The sequence below is a fragment of the Nanorana parkeri genome, unplaced genomic scaffold, assembly GCF_000935625.1.
Source record: "Nanorana parkeri isolate BGI_ZX_2015 unplaced genomic scaffold, ASM93562v1 scaffold369, whole genome shotgun sequence".
NCBI lineage: Eukaryota > Metazoa > Chordata > Amphibia > Anura > Dicroglossidae > Nanorana > Nanorana parkeri.
This window is the reverse complement of record NW_017306637.1, coordinates 737,516-762,828: the sequence shown is the minus strand read 5'-3', so window position 1 is coordinate 762,828 and position 25,313 is coordinate 737,516. Positions and strand designations below refer to the sequence as shown.

Genomic DNA, 25,313 nt, shown 5'->3' with positions numbered 1-25,313 from the left:
TGTGTATGCATGCTGCAGTGCTTTTCCATATATTTTCAATGGGAACCTATCATACTGTACATACACGGAGTTAACAAATGCACCTCTGCTCCTCAATGTATGCAAAAAGAAACGCATGCATTTCCTTGCAGTGCACTGAAGATAAATGAGGCAGGTAACGTTTTTTCTCAATGCATACATAAGTGTACATGTTCCAGGGTAGGTAAAAAGTATGGACTTTTTTATTTTAATAGACCGTTATCACAGCACTGTAAAAAGTCCTGCCTGCTGCTTTTCTGTTAGTTTGACGTTCATATTGCAATTTAAGTAAGTGTCTCATGCAGCTATGGGATGGCAGTGTGATGAAACTGGATAAAGCCATGTTTGGATTTTGTACGGGCTCATACATAAAAGCATGTGCAGGAATATAACCATGAAGGGCCCATTCACACCGTGTCCTGATCATCACCAGACCAGATTGTTTCCGGACCCAAAATGTATCCTGATGTATCCCTATGCTATTTCTGGCCTCTGTTCACACCAGCGCAGTCCGTTCCAGACCAGACAAATATTGCATGTCTCATTTTGTGTGGTCTGGAGTTCATAAAAATTAATTGACAGGTGCTTTGCTTTACCATAGGCTTGCGTTTTAAAGAAGGGGGAAACAAATGCAGGGACTTTTGTCATGGGTCAGCTTTTATGCAACACACCATAGTAGATCACAAGGGTCTGAAGGTACCTATTTAAGAGCCAAGGAAAGTTTTAGGGACACCTAAAAGCCCTATACTATCATCTGCAATTGGTAAATGGGATGATGGTGATGGCAGTGGTTCCTTCAGGGGTGTGCAAATTCCTATTGCCCGATGCCAGGACTTGCAGTTTCAGACTCCGGGCAGGTGTTTTTTCTTTCTACATTTAGCCCTGCTGCGGGCAAGAGTAGGGGAGCCGCCGCTCGTTTTGTGCAAGTGATCTGGGCGGTTGTATAGCCATCCAGATTACTTGTATACAGCAGATGACTTCAGGATGGAGAGCTGGGAGCAGACCGGAGAACGTCCGTTTTCTGATCTGCTCTGTGTGATCAGTGAGACTGGAGCGCTGTACTCGCAATGCTTCCTGCCTCGGCTGTCACAAGCCGGGCTGCACAGCAGGTAGAGCACAATGCTGTGTTCGATCTTGTGTATTGGAGAGCAGGCTTCATAAAGAGAACCTGTCGCCTCCAAACAATATCACACCGGGGCTTGTAATCCCCTGTGTGATAGCAATAAAGTTAAGTGGGGAAAAAAAAGGAAAGTAATGAAGTAAAAAAATGAAAACCAACCCCGCCGCCCCTGCCATCTGAATACAGGACATTGTTTGTGCGTTTAGTTGCATACAGTTCTACCCCCATTCCACTGTGTGCCATATTGTGGTAGCTGGGCAGTCGAATGATCCTTCCCCTCTGCCTGTACAGGTGTACTATCTGTACCCCGTGCTCCCGTCCAGCACAGCCCTGTGCTATCGATTTTTGAATTTCGCTCACAAATTGCAAGCACTCGTTGGTCAGCGCGGTCACCTGATTGGATATATATAGGCATTAGCTTAGTGCAATTAAAAATGCCCTCATTGCTTCATCAGGTTTTGCTTTAACCCCTTAACATGCATCACACACCACTCATTTACTATGAAACATAGCAATATAATAAAATAACAACAACTTTCCCAGCTGAGCCTAAAAACTACTATTTGGCATCCCAAGCATATTCAGTAGACAAAAAAGGGCAAAGGTACTGCAGAATACAACAAGCATGTAATGCATTAGGATGGTTGGGTTAGAGAGCCAAGAAGATGTCACACTATTTTCCCCAAACAAAAAGATTAGTCACAAACTTTTAAGCACTATTTTTTTTGCTGTTTCTGTGTAGGTGGACACATGGACACCTTTTTAAAATGCTAATGGACAAAGCCTTTATGGCAGTACCCTATATTTCCATTCTGTTCAAGTGCTTTTGCTGGTCAGAGGTCGTTGATGGTGCATGTATTTTCCAAGCCATTTCATGTGGATGTACACTGAAAGGCAGCAGTAATCTCTGGCGGAAAAGATTGCATTGTATACAGCTGCTTTATGCCTTTTATTCCTGGTTTGCCATTACTGGTTTCTAAAGACAGTGAAATGAAATGGAATTAGTACGTTTTAAGCCTCTTTCAGACTGAATGAATGAACATGGTAGGACTGCAGGAAAGAAGTAGTTTAGGTGTCATCCATCGCAGCGTAGACACTTCCTTCTATTTCCAAACAAATGACTGCTGTATCAGATTACTTGTCATAGGAAGATCATTTTTTGTTTGAAGATGTCTCATCTACTATTTTTCACAGCTCAGTCACCTAACTTCCACAGTGTATGTTGCTTTTTATCCCATGCTTCTGTGTGATGGAGATACTGAGCTACAGACTTTGGCAGCTCTTATGTCACTGTCTCTGCACTTTGCAGAAACAAGGCTCCCATTCCAGTTCCAGTGCCTGTGCTGATTCCCGTGAGTGTGTGCCCTCTTTCTGTGAACTCGCTTGTGTCTGAAAAATACATAGACAGTGAGATAAGAGCTGTCAATCAAAAGGCAGTCTCCTTTGCAGAGCGTGGTTTAAAATGAAGAGGCATGAGTTGTCAAAGTCTATATCTCAGCTTCTACTGCATACAGAAGCACGGGATAAAAAGTAACATACACTGTCAGAGTTAAGGGACTGAGCTATAAAAAAAAAATACAAGGTGAGATTTGTTTAAACATATAAAGTACAATGTAGCCACCAAATTATCTAATCTTCCATTAGATTTGTGGCTTCTTTGAACTGTAATCAGAATTTATATGGATATTTACTTCCTCTACTCACCTGTTTTATTAGTACTGGGAGAGGGAGGAGTAAAAGCCAATCAGGCTCTCCCACAATGCATATTGCAGTTTAACACTGTGAACTTGCTTGCAGGAAATGTGAGCAGGAAGCTTGGGAATGGAAAGGGAAGCTTGTTGTGAACCAAGGTGTACTGCTTAAAGCCCAACTCAAGGATAAAATTCACCCTGTCACTGATCGCTTGGATAAACACCCAGGACCTTACTGTGTTGTTTTTTAGGGGGATCTGGATCAAAAGACCCACCAAGTAGAATGATAATTATTTTGGCAGATAAGACTAATACATGAAGCAAAAAAACAAACAAAAAAACTGGAGGGTGAGGGGATTTGATGTTAGATTTTGTCCTGAACTGCTACCATTAATGGCTTCCTCTGCCAATCCAGTTTCAACTGACTTGTAAGAGAGTACCTTATGCTAATATATGATCTTAAAAAAACAAAATTAACTTTAGTGTGGAATAAAGGGGATTAAATGTTTTTTCATCGCTTTCTCCATTAGATTCTTTTTCAGAGTATGATATCCTGTGATTCCTGTACAGATCACAAATCTTCTTTACGGGGATAATCAGCACAGCCTGTCTGTTTATTGCCAGACAAATGATATATAGTGAATACTTTGTGAACCTGCTGTGGGACTGTGTGTGTTCTTTTACACAATCTATGTACCCAGAACAAGCTGATCTTGTCTATGTTCTCTACCATTGTGCTGAATTATATCACTACATACAGTACTGCCAACAATAGGACAGAATCAAACAGCCATCTTTGTAATTGTGGGTGTTGCAAACTTTCCACTATGCATCACAAACCCACTTCCTGTGCTGTGGCTGGTAATTTTTAGCTAACTATTCTAAAAAAAAAAAAAGAAATCTTTGCTGATAGCACTTATGAGCAACCCTTTCACCTCAACGTATGAGGTCTCCTCGACTACATTTACTTTCCTGTTCACCATGTAACGATTACATTTAAAATGCATCTTTTTACTGAAAGGTATTATAATGTAAAGCAAAGTGTTTTTCAAAGTTTAAACCTCCTGAAAGTATGGAATAATCGTTTTCACATCCACTGTAAGTTTGTCTTCTTTTGCTCCTATAACTTGCATAGAAAACATACAGCCTGCCAATGCTAGTTCTCTGGCTGTCATGATGACCTAGCGGATTCAGTCACTGATCTGGAACAAGCATGAAGGTTAAAAGTTTTGACTTTTCTTTGACCTTCCTGATGTACAAACTTGTCCTTGGTCATTAATGCTTGAACTGCACCGGTGAATAAATAGATTTAACTGCTTGTCAATGGTTATTTCATTAGCATTGTCCCTTTAGATTGTAAGCCCTCATGGGCCGGGCCCTCCTTACCATCTTGTCTTGAATTGTATTGTGATTGTAATTTCTTCCTTATATCGTAAAGCGCTGTGCAAACTGTTGGCGCTATAGAAATCCTGTATAATAATTAGCATTATATTGACGACGTTGTGCTGCAAATGATGTGACTTCCAACAGGTTTTTGTTTTCAGCCCACTTTCATTACCAGGTGGGTTATTTTATGAGAGAAGCCTCACACATATAAGCCCTCTGCTGACAGGTATGGCCTCCTCCACAGCTTTGGTCGGTCAAGATGAATATTTGACCGCTACCCTGCTCTAATAATAGTTTGCTATTGAATAAATAGACAGATTTCACTTCAATCAATTACTTTAACATGGACAAAAGGCAATAAAAACCTTGTGGAGGTTTTGGCCTGCAGCTCACCTGTAGAGAAAAAAAAACCTATATACATCTATCAAAATCTCAGGCATTAATATATTTTCAAAAGTCTTTCATAACTCTGCATCTTTCATTTGAAACAAATACCTTGTGAACCTGCCATTATAGTGCTTCCTGTTATTGGGGGACTTGGCTTTGTCTAATTTCTCTTCTGCGTTGTGACACTATCATAAGAACTCTTTGTGGAGCATGTAAAGGGCCATGGCAATGTCTGTGCGGAAGCCAATCTAGAGCAATGCCATACAGTTTTGCTGGAGTGAGCGCATGTAGACAGGAAGTGATAAAAAAAATATCCTGATGAAGATCAGCAGCCTGACATGCAAGAAAGGAAAAAGTGTTCAAATAGTATTTGTGGATTTGTGAACTAATGTGGATTGTTTGAAACTGTGATCAAAATCAACATGAACTTTGTCAGGCAGTGGTTAGGGATATAGATGTAAACAGCTTGACAGGAGCAGAAATCCTGAGTTACCAAGTAGCCGATATTTCAGCGATGTGCCAGTGTTATTGATTTCTAGTCCTTTTTATGTGAGCATAAATGTATTTCTGTAAATGTCGTACTTTGACCTTTTCATATTTAGTAAGAAGTGTTTATGTTCTCTCTTCAAATGCTGTGTGGATTGCATTAGTTATATTGCTACATTTTTACAGCGTTTTTTGTTTCTCTTTTTTATAGGTCTGATGATACTTGGCAAATTAACATCTCTCTGAGACCCCCTTTCCAAGCCTCGCTCCCAACATGTCGGTGGTGCAGGTTTGTGTTGTCTTCCTAATAGACTAAGTATTTCCTTTACTAATTTAATCTCTGACCTGTATGTGACATGTATGATTTATTCATACCTTCATTTATTCCCTGCCTTATATATTTTTTGGGTTCTCCTAAAAGGAAAACTATAGTGTGTTTTTTTTACTTTTTTAGATATACATGAATATTAACCGAATAATGCAAATCCTTATCAATGTGTGGAAATGTTTAAAAGGCTTGTTTTTATGTATCATTTGTAAATACATACGGATAGCTGTATTTCATCATTACAAATGCAGGCTCTACTTCCTGCTTGATAGTATTGTACAGTGACTGTTTTATTTCTTCTCTCTTGGTGTAAACCAGGAGGACATGGCTGAGTTCCCTAAAGTTGGTCATACACTCTGCGAATTTTGGCTGGCTCTGCATGAACCGTCTCAAATTCGCACAGCGGCTGCCCCTGTCGACGTCCTTCCAGCCAACATCCCTTTTATAAGAAGAATCAGCTGCAGGCTCCTTCGAGTATTCTGATAGCAGCCAGCGGCCGCTGTCAGAATACAAAAGAAAACAGCAGGGGATTCCTCCATCAACGCTCGTAAGCGTTGATGGAGGAATCTGGTCTATTTTTTTTCCCGTTTAGCCCGTGAAGTGGAAAGAATTTATAGAACAGTGTATGGCCAGCTTGAAGATAGTGGACTCTTTTTTTTAATTTATTTTTTATATGGCTTGCCTTAACTTGCCTTATCTGTTAAAGGAAAATGTATTGCATGTATAAATTATTTGCATATTTTAAATGATTTTTGCAGTCATTTTTTTTTTTAAAGGTCTGTCACAGGTTATTCTCTGCATGCAAGTCAATGAGATTTCAAAAGCAGTTTGATGCGAGAAGGAGGTCAACTGCAGATAAAACACGCATGCCGTTGAACTGTGAACAACTTTGGAAGTGTCTCAAACCAATATCAAATGCAGGCACAGAGACGCTTTGATGTGCCATTTTTACATGCCTGTTTGTCAATTTTTTTAATTCTATAAATTATAGACATTTATAGATAAGCTATCATTCAGACGTCCTTAAGGCCTAGTTGACACGAGCAGCAAATGGGTTGGTGAAGACCAGCGGGTGCTACATCTTTACCACCCCCTGCCTGTGAAAGCTCTATCTGTCCCCAAAAAAGGGTATAAAATTCATTTCAGTACAGCGCTGCATGACAGAATAAATGTCAGTTAAAGTACCGCAGCGCTGAATACTGAAAAATGGCCTGGATGGGAAGGGGGTTTAACACCGCGGATGTCAACTGGTTAAAATAGCAACCACTCAAGGTTGTACACATGCTGCAGACATAATGCTTTGCATCACAGTACATTTTATGCAGCATGACCCATTTGGCAGGCGGTGCTGCTTGCCAAATGGGGCTACCAAGCAGTTGCAGTGCGGTATTGTAACCACCTTGATATCCAAAACATAAAACATTTTAAGAAATGACCGTATTGGCTTGCATTGTGAGGAGGCGAAGTAAAGCACAACCCCTGTGTAGAAGTGAAGAGTAGAACAGGAACTAGAGCCTGTGAGCAAATTTTGGCTGTCCTCTGCTTACATATTTAATTGCAGATTAATGTTTGTAATACATTAACATACTAAAATATTATTTACTATGAGCTGCTCTCCTAAAAATATTGTACATTCCCTTTAGACAGGTTTAATAATGACATGTTCTACTAATGACCACACATCTGTATAATAAATACAGTACTCGAAATATGTAAATGCAGCAAAGTAAAATATTAAAAGTAGTTTCAAGATAAATTCTACAGTATTAGAATTTGACTTAAAATATGTAGTCCTTGAAAACACACTATGGGCTCCCTTTAGAGAAGTCTATCATTGGCGCAGCTGAAGGTTTCTCTTGCTTCCAGTGAAGTTGTCTGTTCAGTGAAATGTATGCTCTGGCATTCTTTTCAGCCAATGTAAGGTGCCCGTGCATTAGACCAGAACTCCCTCACGGCATACCCCGACCCCACCCCATGCTGATACCTGGCGTCCGGCAGCATATTTCGATTGGCTGCTTGGCGTGAGAACTGACAGTGCTGCACTAGAGAGAGGCAGAGGAGCCTCACACCTAGAAAAGTGGAAGGCACGAGGCGACCCACTGAACACGGGAAAAGATGGTACATGCATGAATCTATAACCAGCCTTTATAGCAGGGCGCACATTGGGAAGGCTTACAACAATACAAAACACAAACATTCCCCAGCCTCAACCTGCCAGCCAGCCTGCAACCAAACAAATAGCCCTGTCAACAGTATGCGTTAAAATCAGAGGTTTTAGTTGCACAAACTTTTGGCCAAAAATATGTAGAAGCCACACTGCCGCGGCAAGGCACCTCTGCAAAGTGTGGTCCACACATAGAGTTAGGACCACACTTTGCAGAGGTGCCTTGGCCACACTTTGCAGAGGTGCCTTGGCCAGTGTGGCTTCTACATATTTTTGGCCAAAAGTTTGTGCAACTAAAACCTCTGATTTTAACGCATACTGTTGACAGGGCTATTTGTTTGGTTGCAGGCTGGCTGGCAGGTTGAGGCTGGGGAATTTTTGTGTTTTCCACTGAACACGGGGTCCAAACCCACTTTTGGGTGAGGACCCACCAGTTGAGAACCAAGGCATTAGACAATTATGTTACAAAAGCCAAATCAATGGAAAACTATTCAAACTAAACATGAGATACAAAAAAATGCATAAGCAGAGGTTGCTGGCAGTAAAAACCACATTGGTATTTCCAGCAGTATAGACAGCTGAGGTTGTATTCAAATTTCTACTACAGCAGAAATAGCTGAGCTAGGTGTGCACCTGCTTATTGACCCTCTCATGTCATAGACCGACTCTGTGACCGGCAGGGAAGCAGGAAGGGTGGGTTGATATTTAGAGGAAAAGCTGACTGAGATTGCAGTCTGTCAATCATGTTACCCTGTGGCTGTTACTGAAAATAACCAATGTTTTCGCTAAACTTTGAAGCAGGTATTGGTATTCACCACCCAGTAGAGATGTTGATATCATGTGTTAAAGGAGAACTATGGGGTTAATGCTTTTCCCCATAGTTCTCCGAGTAACTGGAGGACACAAACTAGCGTCCTCCCGTCACCCTAAGCTCAGTATACCGCGAGCTACAGACGCTGAGACGGATCCCGACAATTATGTCTGGATCCGCCCAGCTGTGTGAGTGACAGCTGGCTCTGCCTATCTAGAGGCAGAGCCAGCTGTACCCACCCCGTCCGATCCGCCAGTCAGCGCTGGCGGAGCGAGGAGGGGGGAATCCAGCCCCTCCCCTGTCACGGCAGAGGGCTGTGACAGGATTGAGAGGTGAGCGAACGCCGGTATATGTTCGCTCACCTCCCGATCTACTGAGCCGACCTGTGACAGTCTCATTGTCACAGGTCGGCTAGAACTATGAGGTGAGTGAAAAGCACTCACCTCATAGTTCTCCTTTAAATATTAGAAGTGATCTTTCAATATTAAATCCAGAGTGTCTTTCTTGGGGCACGTGATCATAAACGACAATTTTTTTATTTCTAGATGGGTTTTTAGCTCAACTACAGGGACAATAACCGTACCTGGCTTAACCCTTCCCCTGCCAAGGACGTATGGCATACGGAGGAACGAAAGTGTTCCCGGCTGGCCAAGGACGTATGCCGTACGGACCTGGCATTTACAGTTCTGCTATAAGCTCATGGTCGCTTTTCAACTGCTGCGTTGCTAGCGTTTGTAAAAGACCTCCCAAACCATACATTTTCTGAAAGCGCAGGCCCGGTAGAATAAAAAGATGGTGCTACTAAATTTGTAGGCCCTGTATGTGACCTTTTGTCTCTGGTACAGAAAGTGTTGGGAAATCCACAATTTTACCTTTGTCACCATAACAGGAAGCGAGGGGAAATCTTTCATTGGGGACATTTTTTCCAGCGTCAACAAAGCTGATGTTTCCTATCACTTTAGACACAAATTAAATGAGTGAAAATCTCTCTAAAGGACAGGAAGTGAAGGGAACACAGCCAAAATAAGGCTGGCAGGGGCTTTATATCTAAAAGGTGTCCTCTCCTCCCTGTCTCTTGCTCACACATGATTGAGATTTCTAGCAGACATGCTATTTGTGTATCTCTAGGTACTTGTTCCATAGTGTTTATAATGTTTTTTCTGTTGTACTCTTTGTGCATAACAGACACCATGGCAGGCTGGTACAGAATGTGTTGCTAACTACGACTTTGATGGGAAAACAGACCAAGATCTTCCATTTACTAAAGGAGAATTCTTGACCATTGTTGCTGTGACCAAGGTGAACAAAAGGGCACTGTACTTTATTATATATGGGCTAAATCATGACTTCTTTTTATATTTTTGTTGCAAAATGATTGAAAAGGCAAATTGTTCTTTTTTTTTTTTTACTCAAGTTTGTCACCTTATTATAGACACTGTTTGAATACAGTTCTACTGTTTTTGTTTACTTTTTCAACATTTCTGAACAGGCAATATCCATGGTGTGTACTTACTTTTTTACATTACCTTACCAAAAAAATGTAAACATTCATGATATATGTGATACAATATCTAGTAGACTCCTAGATTTTTTTTTTCTCATGTGTATCTAATGTGTACATGTAGTTTGGGAAAAAAATGGTACCCTGTAAAGGAGATGGTTAGGGAAGGTGGGCCCTGATTTGTTCAAATTATGAAGGTGTAAGGAACTTTTGAAAGGCTTATTTTAATCTCTCAATTGCCATTTAATTCGGGACTTTCATATCGGTCAAACGTCTCTTACTTCGTGAGCGTAGAAATTGGCAGGTGTTTTGGAAACTAAAATATGTGCTTTTTGATTATAAAGTTAATCACTAAGACAAGAACTAGTTTTAGTGTTTGACATTGTACTTATGAGCAGTTATGACTGTGGCTTGTGCAATGTAACTGAGAAAGAGTGTTGCACTTTCTTGTATTGTGTTGCACTTTCTTGTATTGTGTTGCACTTTCTTGTATTGTGTTGCACTTTCTTGTATTGTGTTGCACTTTCTTGTATTGTGTTGCACTTTCTTGTATTGTGTTACTAGTTCTTTTAATAATCTCTGTGATACAGAGGTTTTTTTTTGTTTTGGACTTCAAACAGTAATAAAGCAAAATGACCAATTGCAAAATGTCTTTAGCACAGTTGTGCTTGATAATCTTAACATGTTTAAGAATGTCTTTAATTTTTACAGGATCCAAACTGGTACAAAGCAAAAAATAAACTGGGACGAGGTGGATTCATACCAGCCAACTATGTTCAGAAAAGAGAAGGTGTTAAAGCTGGGGCCAAGCTCAGCCTAATGCCGTGAGTACATTAGATGTTTGAACAAAAGCTTCAGTTTACAATTAACCACTCTTAGGGTTATTTCACACCATATGCAATTGTGATGCAGTCTGTTCAGTTTGGCTGCTTCAGCCAAAATACATCACAATGCTTTCCTATGGGCTTTCTTGTGCTGTATTCACACCTTTGCAGTCCGTTCAGATGCAGTCAAATAATACTGCTTGTCCTATTTTAGCTGCATCTGATCGCACCGGAGCACATCAAAACACACCGGAACGCATCCCAAATCCCCCCAAAAAGACACAGAATTGATTGTGTCATCATCCAGGGACTTTCTCTTTGTAGGTACAGCCAACACTATCACCATGCCTGCCAACAAAGCAAGCATGTCTGAGCTCCAAAGCAAACGAAGGAAATGCTCCGACAGAATAAAGGAAGTGACCTAATTGTCTAATTAGCATTTTATTAAAGCAAAAGAAAACGCGTCAAAACAGATTGCAATGCAACTGCGCAGACACACGCAGTTGTGTTGCAGTTTCTGGTGTGAACTAACCCATAACCCACTTTACCATTTTATGCCTCATGTCTACCTTCTGCCAATTTGTAGTGGTCAGAAAACGTCCCTGTATTCCTCTGTCTGCTGGAGCTCTCAATCACAGTATTTCAATGAATCAAGACAAAGTTTTAATTTGGCTTGACTTGCCTAGAAACACGTTTGGGTCATCTAATTATCATGGCAGGCTTTTTTTTTTTCTTCTTACTTATTAACGCTTTCCCAATTGCAGGGATTCAAGGATGCAGTGCTTTCCTATTAGCTGTTCTGGGCTTTGCTTAGCTGCCTGCAACAAACCAAAGTTGCAGTAATGGTGGGGACTTTACCAATAGTCAAGGTTAGCATTCTACTGTGCTTTCATCATATTATTCCATATAAGTGCGCTGTAGTTGTTCAGAAAGCATGCCTTTGTTAAATGTTTTATATAGAGAGGAGACTTGGGGTATCATGGTGCATCCTTCTGGATGTGGTAACTGATTTATTAATCTTAAATAGGGCCTGTCAAGACAGCTGATACCTGTTACAGAAGAAGCTGGCATTTCTTTATTTAAATATGCTTGCTATATATGAGATTGAACGCACCTCTGCAAGATTGCCACACAAAAATGTGTGTGTGTGTATAGTACCTGGTTCGAATCCCGGCCAGGTCACTATCGGGAAGGAGTTTGCATGTGTTCTTTGTGCTTGTGTGGGTTTCCTCAGGGTACTCCGGTTTCCTCCCGTACTCCAAAGACATGCTGGTAGGTTAATTGGCTTCTGTCTAAATTGGCCCTTGTAGGTATACAAATGATATATGGACCTTATATTGTAAGCTTCTTGAGGGCAGAGACTGATGGGGATTTGCAACTGTGTAAAGCACTGTGTACATTTTCGGCGCTATATAAGTACCTGTAATAAATAAATATGGTTCTATAAACACGGCATAATAAAAATAATGTTACCATTTTAGATGTCTCTGTTTAGCTGGCAAGTCTTAAATCTAAAATTTAAAAATGACAAGACACTGTAGCTGTCCCCCTTAGAAAGACTAAGGACACCTTTCACTAACTTACAATGCTTCTACATCTTTAACCCTTTGTTAGAACAGTTTGCAACTAATAATGAGATCTGCCAGCACCATACAGACAGGGTTAATTATGGTAACCTCCCCACCTCATTTGCACTCCATAGGACAGTTCAGTATTTAGAGAAAACCAGTAATATGAGAAAACAATTGGTATGTACGGAGCACATTTTTTTTGGGGGGGTGGGGGAGTATGCTATGTAAATGAGAAAATTTAACAAATATAGGTAGGCATTATCCCTCTTTGGCTGTAGAAGTGGAAATCTATTTTAAAGTCCTCTTGTCATTTAGTAGATGAAAGTAGAGAAGATTTACAATACTGTTTTGCTGTTTTTCTCCCCAGTTATTAATGCTGTATTTGTTTGGGACTATGAAAGTAATTCCTGTCCTCTTTACTTAGGTATGGTATGACGTTGTTAGGGGATTAGTTGTTGAAGAGGAAGGTGTAATTTGCATTGATGTTCTGAGGCGTTAAAGGGAACAGAGAAAATTAAGCTGCTAAAACAAGTCACAAGTTTCACATCACTTTCTTACTGCATCTCCATTTCTTTTCACATCTGTGACTGCCACAGTGATCTACCATGTAGATTAACACCTATTACTTTTGTAATTATATTCAAGCAAAATGGAGTCAAAGCAGACCCCACTCAGATTATTATTCTGTTTTGGTTGTAGGACTCTGCTATACATTTCACAGCTCTATTAGACCCGGGCAGTAGAAATATTCTCTGAGCACTAATATTAACCTAAACCCCTAAGCTTTACCCAACACTTAAAGTGACACTAAACTCTTGAGTTAAAGCTTAACACATTCAAGTACCCTAACTAATAACAAAAATGTGTCTTATTTGTGCATCACTCAGCTGTAGATCCTAAAATCATCTCTGAACTGGTGCTGACACAAGCCTTACTTCTGGAGGAGGGCTACTTTTGTTCCCCATGGTCCCTGTGTGTGTTGTAAAGTAGCCACTGCTCCAAGCTCACTCCCGTGATAGACTACAATCTCACTTTTTTTTTTTACTGATTTGTATTGAGATTGGGAGTGAGCTTGGAGTGGTGGCTACTTTACAACACACACAGGGACCATGGAGAACAAAAGTAGCCACCCTCCAGAAGGAAGGACAAGTGTCAGCACCAATTCAGAGATGATTTGATGGTCTACAGCTGAGTGATACACAAATAAGATACATTTTTGTTAATAGTTATGGTACTTGTATGCATTTTTAAGATTTAACTTTAAGATCCCCTGCAAATCCATGGCAGTGATTTTTACTGCTTAGGACCCTGGGGGCTGTAAAGACATGTTCAAGGATCAATCCCTGTCGATTCTGCACAAAACATGACTAGTATTTTGGATGAAACACTTTAAACAGCAGAGTATTTCAGAAGATACACTAAAACCTTTAACCAGTTATTAAACAAACATAGTGAAGCTTCCTAAACTTCAGGAACAACTAACACTACTCTGCATTCAATAAAATGTATTTTTTTTAAAGAAGACTTCCGGGCAAAGAAAAAACTGTCTTGTGGTAGGGCAACCCCCTCGCTGTAAGGGTTAAGTATGATTTTTTTCTAGGGGAGGCAAATAAAGCTGTTTTACATACCGGCACTCACCTCTTCCCCTCTGCCCCGGATGTTGGAATGTCCCTCAAGGATGTCTAATGCAGCTCAATGGACCTGCATAAGATAACATGACTTCAGCGTTCCTTAGACTGCCACAGGGAAGGGTAGAAGAACCTGTGGGTGCGGTTCTAGCGGCCGGGGGGTGGGGAGAGGATCAGGTAAGTAAAAACATGTAGCCCCACTGCAGGGGTAAGTGTTTTTTTGTTTGCCAGGAGTTCTGCTTTAAAATCAACTAGTTTTTAAGTACCTGCATTTGACATGGTAACAGCCTCTTGCATTCCCGTATACTGCAGCATTCAGAATGGAATAAAGAGGGGCTGGACTGGAAGCTATTCTGGTGGGTTGCATGCAAATATGGTGACAAGGCTGGCAGGAGGAGACAGCTGAGTGAGCAAAGGGATGACCTCAGTGTGCTGCTAATCCTTTAGTGTCTGCTTCTTCCCCAGGTTGGTGGTAGGTCTCCCTTTAAACAGCACTAAAATCCTTAGCATATGCAGAGGGTATAATGTTGTTAAAAGGATTTGCACCTATGGCAAGCCTTAGATTCAGTGCCGTGATTTCCTGGCTTTAGCTGAGATCCTTGTGTACCTCGTGTCATTCACTATTTTAATGGGGTAATCAGTTGTATTATTGCAGCCTTTAACAAGGAGATCTTAGCAATAATTTTAAATAGCTTGTCACTGCACAACGTACATGTTTACTCACCCGATCTAAACTGCATAATTTAAACCTTAAGCTGGCCATACACTGTAAGATCTTTCTTGAGCCGAATGAGAAAAATCATAAAATGTTCCCATCAACAAAATATACATGTGTAACACGTGCGTAAATAACATCCTACATGATTTTAAAATTAGAAATAACTTTTTCACTTAAAGGCAGAGACACCGGCCATATCGGTGACATGAAATGGTTTATTTTTATTCTAGCAAACTACTAAATTAGCTCGTATTGCTCCTGGCCTGGCAACATAGAAAATGCAATTAGAAGGCAATATCAAGGGTCAGTCTGTCAAAAGAAAAGGCTTCAGATGCTGAATATGCATTTCTGGGTAGGAAAAATAAATAATTATATATTTCATGCAGCTTAGTAGTTGGCTGAATGCAAAGAGCCATTTCATATTGTACAAACTATAGGCTGTGTTGTACTCATGACAGCTAAAAAGAATGAAAAAGCAAGCTGCAAACTAAAGCTATTGACCTGCAGGTTATATAGTATATCAGGATGGGGATGTTTAGGTGCCACAGCAACAGAAAAAGGTTTTTTTTATGAAGCAGATATAAAAAAAAAAATCAAAGTCTCAATCTCGGCACTCAGCAGACTTAGGCACCACAAATCGTCTGAATAGGACACATCAGGAGAGGCTGCTGTCCACAAGGCTATTAGGAAACATCCTTAGAAAACATGCAAAACAGAAGAGCGCCTTCTCTTCATGCATTAATGTTATTTAGAAGTCAATTACCAGAGCATATAGAGCTACTCACATGTAAGTGGTAGAAAGCAAGCGGTATATCTAACAACAAATAGGAACAGAGCTGACGCGTTTTGTGGAAATCACACCTTCCTCGGAGCTTCCTCATAAGCCAGTATATATATATATATATATCATATTATTGGTATGATTGTCTCATAGACAACCAATCAGTAGGGATATACCGATACTAGCACTCGCCTAAATGCTCCCGATGGGGGGCAGGTAATTACTCTCTCTCCCCCCCCCCTCCGCTTCCTCACTTGGTGACGAGGGAGCATGCAGCCAGCTGGCCAGTCAGGAAGCCAGGCGGTGAGTCATTTCCTGCCCCCCAGCTTCCTGATTGGCCAGAAAGCCTGCTCCCTTGTCACCTAGTGGCGAGGCAGAGTGGAGAGTCATTACCCTCTATCCGGCTTATTGATTGACCAGAAAGGGGGCTTCATGCTTCCTAGTCACCTCGTGATGAAGAAGCATGGAGACCGAATCCCAGCTAATAGGGAAGCCGGGTGGGGAGTCATTACTCGCCCAGCTTCCTTACTGGGACTTCTGGTATCTGTATTTTTGGTATCGGCGAGTACCCGGAAAAAAATATCGGTACTCAATACTGAGAAAATCGTATCGGTGCATCCCTACCAATCAGAAATACAAAAGATTTAAAAAAAAACAAAACAACAATTTGGCAAAAGAATGAATCCCACCAATAGGAGAATGTACCTTAAGGCACTGCTGTTTAAGGTACATACTCCAAATGGTTGAATGTTTGCAAAAAAAAAAAAAAAATACTTTAGTTCTGCTTCAACTGTTCTGCAAATTTCCACTTTAAAGCTGTAGGAAAAAAGTCTCTGGGTGTCCATATATTGTTACTGAAAAACATCTCAGTAAGTTTTGAAGTGATATTCAGAGACTTCCTGGTTTTGTATATCCTGATTCTCCTAGTGTAGTGGCACCGACACAGCACTCGCTATATTAAGTTTCCTCTTGAGAAATCTCCAGTGTTATTAATTGCAGATCTTGCTTGTACAATGTAAATATAATTTGCTTAATATTTAATCTTATTATTTCCACTTTATAATACTGAGCACCTCCTTGTGATCAGGGCTCACAAACATTACCTTAACCATTTTTATTTTCATACCGAGTCAGGTCATAGTCCGAGAGTTCCTGCAAACTTCTATCCAAATTTGTCTCTGGTAGATTTACACCTTTTCTGATGGGTTTCTTTGACTCTATGTGGCAGGGTTACCTGTTTCTTTGTCAATTGTTCTTTGCCCTCCTTTTGCTTACACATTCCAAAAATATTTTCAGTTGTACTTCCTTGTGTAGAAAGTCCTTGTACTCACCATTATCAAGTGTGTTCTGTAACTGCCGTATCTGCATTCAGTAGCTGCAATGTCAAAAGCGCCAGTGTTTCGAACAGTTTCAGTAGCCAGGTAAGCGCGGACATTGTTACACAAATGAATTGTACGGTATTGAGTGTTAGGCATGTGCTGCTTGTGTTTTCAAAGATTTACTCAAAGAATGGATTTCTTTTCTCCTTCCTGGTGCTTTAATCAAAGTAGTCTATGTCTTGTGAAAATACTTTGCTTATTATGTTTTTCTCTGTCCTTATACAGACTTACAACACAGTATTTTGAGAGTTTCATTATCTGTGCTCTAACCGTGTTTGATACTGATAACTAGCAAACCACTTTTGAGAGTCTCTGGTAAAACCCTTCTCCTGCTATAACTGCTAGACGTTAGACCTGTTTTAAATATGTGATCTGGTGATTGTTGAGTTAGTGGTGAGGTGCTAAACAGATCCGCAGATGATGACAGGAGATTTTGAATTGGTGAAAAGTCTATTTTCTAAGTTGGATATCTTTGTCTGGTGCAGAAACTTGTTCATACATGTATACATATTCAGTACAAGAACACATGTTCTGGCAACCCCAAAATATGTACAGGACAAGAATGGCTGTTACTGCAACGATAATGTTTTAACTTTTGTTTATATCCATTACTAACAATTTAATCTGGCATCTCTAGCTGGCAGCCATTCGGCATGGCTGTATAATGTATTGCTGGGATTTGTAGTCCCCTATAGCTGATGTTGTTCTCTATTGCTGTAGGTATTATTCCTTATTGCTGTATAATGTATAGCTGGGATTTCTAGTCCTCCTATAGCCGGTGCCATTCTACATTGCTGTATAATGTATTGCTGGGATTTGTAATCCCCTCTACAACTTGGTGTCTGTAACAGAACTAACAGGGCTGCAGTGGTCGCAGCTGCGACTGGGCTCTGGCACTTGTTTTAGAAAAACTGTCGCATAACGCTAAAAAAAAAGGGTTACACATTATTGGGGTACAGGCATTATTAGGCAGTGCAGAGTGTCAGGGTGCAGGAGAGGGGGTTACACATTGAGGTAGGGGGGCGTAATACTTGCCTTGCCTTGAGAACTGACAACCCACGCTATGACACTGCTTATATGGTTAGAGGGCAGTCAGTATTCGGACTGGAAAATCGTATATTTTTGGTGATTGGTGGTCGTTACAATGAAGGGATTTTTTTTGATGGTGTTCAAATCTAGTTTACAACGAATAATGAGATCTGCCAGCACAGTACACACAGGGTTAATTATGGATTGCACCGATACCAGTTTTTCGGTATCGAGTACCGATATTCTGCTTTCGGTGCTTGCCGATACCGAGTACCGATACCAGTGATTCCACTGGCATGGAGGCGGCTTCCCGGGCAATCAGGAAGCCGGGTAATGACATACCGCCCGGCTTCCTGATTGCCCAGGAAGCTGGCTCCAAGTTGTTTGGCCTGCTTGATTGTGATTGGCCGGGAAACCAGCTCTCCAGCCAATCAGCAAGGAGTTGGCTTCCCGGCCAATAAGGAAGCCGCGTGGCGAGTAATGGCCCGGCTTCCTGAATGGCCGAGAAGCCGGCTCCATGCTGATTGGCTGGGAAGCCGGATTCCCAGCCAATCAGCATGGACCTAGCTGTTGTACTGGAGCCCCTCCTACTCTTCAATATATTTTACCACTATTAGCTTCTATCTAGCTGTCTATTGATACACTGTAAATGTGTAATTTTTTATTTATCAGTGGTTAAATTGTGGGGGGGGAGGGGGCGGCAAAAATTGGTCTTGCACAGAGACCCCTTGTTGACTTGGCGTCATCTCTCAATCAGCATGACAGCATCAGAAACCCAAGAAAGGTTGTTCATTCTCTACTTGCCTTATAACATGTCACATGATGCAAAGCTGCAAATTAAGCCAATGACATTCTACAAGCTGTAGCGGTAAATGCAGTCAGCTTCCAACATCATTGCTCAGGGTCATTCGCTGCATGGGTCAGTCACATTGTCTTATATATGAACTGCCGGCTTCCTGTCTTATATATGAACTGCCGGCTTCCTGGCCAATCAGCATAGAGCCGACTTCCCGACCAATCAGCAAGCCGGGGGACTGGTCATTAGTCGCCGCCCAGCTTCCTGATCACACGGGAAGCTGGCTCCATGTTCCCCTATGGCACTGCCTGGTATCGGGGAAAGTATCGGAGCATTTAGGCAAGTATGAGTACTCGCTGAAATACTCGGTATCGGTGCATCCCTAGTAACCTCCCCACCCCCCTTACATTCCAGAGGAAAAATAAATTGAGAGAAAACTAGTAATATGTAAGGAGCACTTTTTCTTTCTTTCTTTTTAGTATGCTATGTAAATGAGAACAGGTAACAAATATAAGACCCCTTTTACACAAGCGTTCCGATCGGGTATTCCTGTCAGTTTTTCAGGCGGACCTGATCGGATGCCCAATGCTACCCTTGACTCCGGGGCCAGCTTCGGAAAAACAAACGGATCAGAGATCCATTTTGCCGGACCGAATCATGCCGGATTGGGGGGGCGGGGTGTCTAATGTGATTCCCCATAGACAGACACGGGGGCCGTAACTGCTGAGATCAAGTGAGGATCCGTGCACTGATTCGTGTGAGAGGCCTAAGTAGGTGTTATCCCTATGTGGCTATAGAAGTGGAAATATATACTTCAAAGTACTTTTAATGTAGTAAATCTAGTTTACAACTGATGAAATCTGCCAGTACAGTACAGATAGGGTTGATTTTTAACATAATTAAACATTAACCCCTGCCCCCTTGCATTTTACTTTAGAAGAAAACCTTTTTTAGGATTATTGAAACTAATAGTAATATCTAAGCAGCAGTTATTAAATCTTAAGTTCTGTAACAAATAAAAAGTAGGTGTTGTTAACCCATTTTGGCTTGCAAAGGTGAAAATACACTTTAAAACAGCGAAATCTTGTCTTTGAGTCTCATTCATTTCATCTGTGTGATATACAGCCTTGCCCATAGCATTTTGTAACACTAAGTGGTTATGCCTGAATTTTTTGCATCATGGAACGGTTTCCTTCACGTGTGGCCTTTGGAAGTATTGGTGGTGCTGCTTAATCTACTGGCAGTACATCATTTACAGAGAATGTAAAGGGTTCTATATTTTAATATTGTGCATACACTAAAAAGAATTGTCTGGAGAGAAGTGTAGAAACGGTTACCCTTGTTGTCCTTACATTTCTGTGTTTTCAAACCCTGAAAACTATTATTCTTTGTTCAGCCAAATGCACCTCTGCTTTTTAGAAGTTTTAAAGAAGCATGTCATAGGTTATTGACCCATGTCTTTTTTGTGCACTAAAAGTAGAGAACGCCTCCAAACAAATTCCAACCAACCCTATCATCACAAAAGCAGCTGAACAAAATGACAAAGCTTTTAGTAGGTGAACCTGTTCTCTTGCACTTGCAGACTGTTTGTTTGTTTGTCTGGCGCTATGTTTTAAGTGAAAGCAGGCAGTTCTTTGCATTAATCACCAGATTTGAGGTTATGATTGGTCTCTTACAGTGGATTACGTTTTGCCTTACTAAATTGGACTAGATGTCAGTGTTTTGGATTCAACAGGATGTTTAAAATGGTAAACCGAATCAGGGGCATCCCGAGGCTGGGTGACACCCGGATCGGTAACCGAGTGTCACGCCGCCGAGACGTCACTGCGCATGCGCGTGACGTCACCACGCACGTGTGCGGCAGTATTCTGATACCTGCCGGCGGCCATCTTGGTGATGGACGCCGGCAGAGAGAGGAGGGGACAGTCACCCGGCGAGATAAGGTATGCCCCCGGGTCCCCTCCTCTCTCCTGATACTGTCGGGCGTTCGGTCCATGAGCGAGCGCCCGACTTTTCAGAGGGGGGTGACACCAAAATGACTGTGACGCCACTGAACCGAATGAAAATGACATGGGAAAAAATGATGGCACCTTTTAACCTAATATTTTGTAGCACAACATTTAGAGGCCGTCACTGCAATGAAGCGATTTCTGTAGCTCTCAAGAGGTTTCTGCAGCTGCCATCAGATAGTTTGTGCACTCTCTAGCTGTCTTTGGTTCGAAGGGTACCAGGCACAAGACTGCATGTTTCAGATCTTTCCATAGATATTTGCCTGCATGCATTGGTAACATCAAAGAGTAAAGTTAAAAAGAAAAATCAGTTCTTGCTTATTCTACAAACAAATTCCTTGTTGGCACCCCTAGAATAGATTATAAATTGGATCATAGTGATATTTCATCTGACAATTGGGTGCACCTGTGTGTTTCTTACTTGCACAGAAGATCACAAGTATTTTGGTTTCAAGGGATCAAAGGACAATATCAGAGTATTTGGACACATTGTTATAAGACATACTGCTAAAGTGATATTAAAGCTTCCCGTGTGTTTTTTTAATATTTAGAAGTAGGAGGCCCATACAACAAGAAATTCGTTGTTGTTTTTTATAAAAAATGTTTAATTCCTAGTTTTCTAGTGGCTCCCGCAGCACTCCTCCGCCCCCTGCACGGGTGACTTCATCAGCTAAGCGGCTGCTATGGAGGCACCCGTGTGTGCTCCTGTACACAAGTGGCTGTGTGCGTCCATAGACGCACGCAGCACTGTGGCATGCCCCTCCTCTCCGCCCATCAGGTTGATTAACAGCAGAAGGAGCCTATGGCTTCTCTGCCCTCAATCTCCTGCCCCGCAATAATGTATTGAGGAAAAAACACCAAGCCTTTAGTGATCTTTAAAAAAAAAAATTTTCTACTGTTTTACATTGTGTATTCACTTTGTACTTTGTTACCATTTGTATAACATTGTGTTACATATACTTATTTGAATGTTTTACATCTTCATTAGCTATATTGGGATGGTGTTTGACCAACCTATTTCGCTTTAACTGCAGTCGAGAAAAGTTAGTTCAGAGCCTTGCTGTGCCGTCTGACTGACTGGGAAGTCTGGAGTATAAAACTCTCTAAATAGAATTAAGACCTTTTTGTCAGATGCGGCAATTCACATTTATGTATTTCAACTGTGAATTGAATTGTTTGGGTACACAGCTTTAAGCAACTTTTATTTTTCTTCTTCTCCTAGATGGTTTCATGGCAAGATAACCAGAGAACAGGCTGAACGGCTCCTGTATCCACCAGAAACTGGGCTGTTTCTTGTGCGGGAGAGCACAAACTATCCAGGGGACTACACACTATGTGTGAGCTGTGAAGGGAAAGTGGAGCATTATCGCATTATCTATAAAAATGGAAAGCTCACCATCGATGAAGAAGCATACTTTGATAACCTAATGCAACTGGTGGAGGTAAGAAGCTCTGAACGAAAATGGTTCTTAGTCTAGTATAAACAAGATCACTGGATCACATAACAGAATCATTACAACTCTATTTCTTAAGGCCCACAGTATAGTATTGCTTTTTTTTTTTGTGGAAAGTAGGAACGAACCCAAACAAATACAAAAGGTACTGAAAATGATGCTCCTCTCTTATTTTCCTAAAAATCTAAGTCCTTTTAGAAGTTTCCATCCCCCTTCCTGTCCAGGCCATTTTACAGTATTGAGGTACTCTGACATTTATTCAGTCATGCAATGCTGTACTGAAATTAATTTTATATAATTTTTATGGGACAGATGGAACTTTCTTTTGCTGGTATTTAATCACAAAAAAGTATCGAAAATTAATACAAAAAGTACTGAATTGTGAAAAAAAACAGTTCCCTATGTTATCTTATGTTATGAAACATTTATTATCACCCCAATTTTTTGGTAAAATATAAAAAAAATTAGACACCAAACATGTCAAGCTTTAAAATTCTGCACGCCTGCAAAGTCGCAAAAAACTAGCATACCCAAAATTGCCCATAGGGGACACTTTAAAAGCTTTTACTGCTCATCAATTTAGTGTTAAGTGATTGATAGCCCTATAATTATTGCTCCCCTTCTGACGTTCGCAATGGAATGTAACTTGTGCAGCGCAATGGGTGCACTCGTCTTTTTCGCACGTAGGCGCACCCGACACGTGTTTGCATGTTTATGTGAGGGGCTTTTTTTTTTTTTTCTTACATTTTTGTGATTTTTTTTTTTTTTTAGGCTTTAATTTTTTCTAATTTTTTTTTTTTTTTTTTGTTTAATATTTTTTTAATATCACATAAAGGACTAAGAAGCCCCCTACCTGATAGCCAATTTATGTGACAGGTCCTCCATCAGGGGTCTCTAAGACTCTTAATGTCACGTATGGACCCCCACAGAAACTGATGAAGCAGAGATCTACTTCACCAGCTTCTCTCCGCCTTCTGTAGCCGGGAAGGACAGCTAAATGTGGAAGTGATGTAATACACATCACTTCCTGCATTCACAGATCGGAGTAGAGATCAGAGGGAGATCATGTAATGACCTCCCTCTGATCTCGCATGAGTGGGGGCAGGGAAGGACGTTTTAAAACGCCCACCCGCATCTACAAGGCTCCCGTATGGCCGTTTATGAACGGCCGCTGGACAGAAGGTGGTCAAATACCACAACCTTCATTATTAACTGGTATCGGAGTCCTTGGGACCCCTTGTTCATTACAGCAATTGAGTTTAAAAATGCCTAATTATATGCAAAATGTTGTCATAATATCTCCCTATAAAGTGAACCGATGGAGGGGTAAATTAGATCCCTTATCAGGTCATTACAAGTCCCTATGGGTTACAATCAAGAGCCCAAGTCTCCTTCTACTCGCTTCTCGAGTCCTAAATGACTATAATACAGTATTATGAATCAGCCCTGCTGGCTTTTGAGGCCTGGTTTCCAGACTCGTACCACTCCTCATTTTTGTGCCTAAGTATACCTGCAAATACCTGAAGCAGCTTCAAAAAGCCTGTAGATATGGCTGAATGCCAGGCTGTTTTGACAGGCAAAGTTTCAGCACTTCTTCATAGTGTAAAAAGCTTGTTAACTCCTTCCTACGTAGTGCAGAAGCTTGCGACCTCCCCTTCTTTACTTCTGCACATTCCTATTGGCATGTGAGATAGCCGATCATAATGATGGGGCAATAAAAATTTGAAGGGGTTGGGCCAGCATTTAGCTGTATATGCAGACTTTTTGGCGCTTAAGCTTGCATGTTATTCCCACAGCAATTTTTTCTTAGAGAAGGAAATATTGCAATTACAACCTGGCTTGGAATCTGTTATCTTGTGTCCAAAACTGAGCTCCAGTCAAACAAAACACAACGTAATGCAGTTAAGCTGAAGTGCACATATAGTGACAAGGAGCATGCTGACAGGAGGAGATAGAAGAGAGCTGAACTCATCAGTCTGCTGCTTTTGTCTTCACTGCGCAGTCAGCAGATATGGGGCAGGGAGGTGACTTTGGTAGTGTTTTTTTCATCTGCAGCAGAGAAAGGTCAGGTCAGCATTCTGGTTCTGCAGTCTGGTAGGGCAATGTAAATTTCAAACTGACAAGGTTGATCAGCTCCCGCATATGTAGTTTAACCGTGCATATAGCTGTGTGCATAATATTCAGCTTTAAATTCATGGTATTGGGGGGCAAACTGGTATCAGTTCATTTTGTGGAAAACATTTTAGAAACATTTTTATGAACAAAGCATTCAGTACATGAATGTTATTCATTAAACACAAATGATTAAAGCAAACTCCAGATAAAACCTATTCAGTTTAAGAGAAAGTGTGGGATGGTTAGAACCTCTGCCAATTTTTTTTATTGTGGCCTGTATCCACATTATGGAAATTTACCCTCACTTCCTATGTATTAAATCTATTTGCTCCTATAGAAAAAAAAAGCAAAGCTTAGGTTATTTGTAGGAGACCGAACTTAAAAGTTGGTTGCTTTCACTTTTTTAAGCTGGGCTCAAAACTGCCAGAAGCACGCACATCCTTGGTGAAAAAACTTTTCACATTTAGGCTGATGGCCCATTGGTACCTTTTTGAAAGGGCTTGTCTCAGCAGGGAAGTACGCAGACAGGCCTATCCTGACCTATTTTCATGTATTGCACATTCATAAAATCAATTTCTGGCCAAAACACAGAATTTCCCCACTTCGTTGACCCATGAACGTACCTAACATGGAGTTGCCCCTTTACCAAGCCTCTATGTGTAAGCTGAAGCCAACTTTTCACTTATGGGTTTTAATTAGTCAGGTGGAGATAGCAGATTCTACTGATATTGGAGACTGCAGAAGCATAAGGCATGACAAGTATTATAGGGACATCATTTTGTGCTTATACCTCATGTTTAACTTTGGTATTACCTTGAACATTCCGTAGTGGGGTTTTTTTTTTTTTATATTAAACTGCTTCTGCAGAAATGCGTTGCATATTATTTGCAAGCTGTTTTGCAAATTCAAGCATCACTGTACATAACCATATGGTGCGAACATCTTCCTGAGCATGAGTAATCCCCTCACCCAGCTTCCTGTGCCAGGAACTGAGATAGGCTAAAGTGACAGCATGCAGCCACATTCTGCGTGTTCTGTGCACTGCTACTTTGACAAAATGAGAACTCTCTTCAGCTTTATTTAGGAAGAAACGTCACACATATCCTTTATCATATAT

General features: G+C 41.0%; 1 protein-coding gene across 1 annotated transcript in view; it reads left to right on the top strand.

Moving 5' to 3' along the window:
- Positions 1-25,313, top strand: part of CSK (c-src tyrosine kinase) — a 97,129-nt gene that overhangs the window by 54,767 nt on the left and 17,049 nt on the right. Inside the window, exons 2-5 of the mRNA XM_018558945.1 lie at positions 5,300-5,377; positions 9,577-9,690; positions 10,604-10,716; positions 21,850-22,069. Of these exons, the coding sequence (XP_018414447.1) occupies positions 5,363-5,377; positions 9,577-9,690; positions 10,604-10,716; positions 21,850-22,069 (462 nt within the window). The 5' untranslated portion in view covers positions 5,300-5,362. The remainder of the gene's footprint in view (positions 1-5,299; positions 5,378-9,576; positions 9,691-10,603; positions 10,717-21,849; positions 22,070-25,313) is intronic.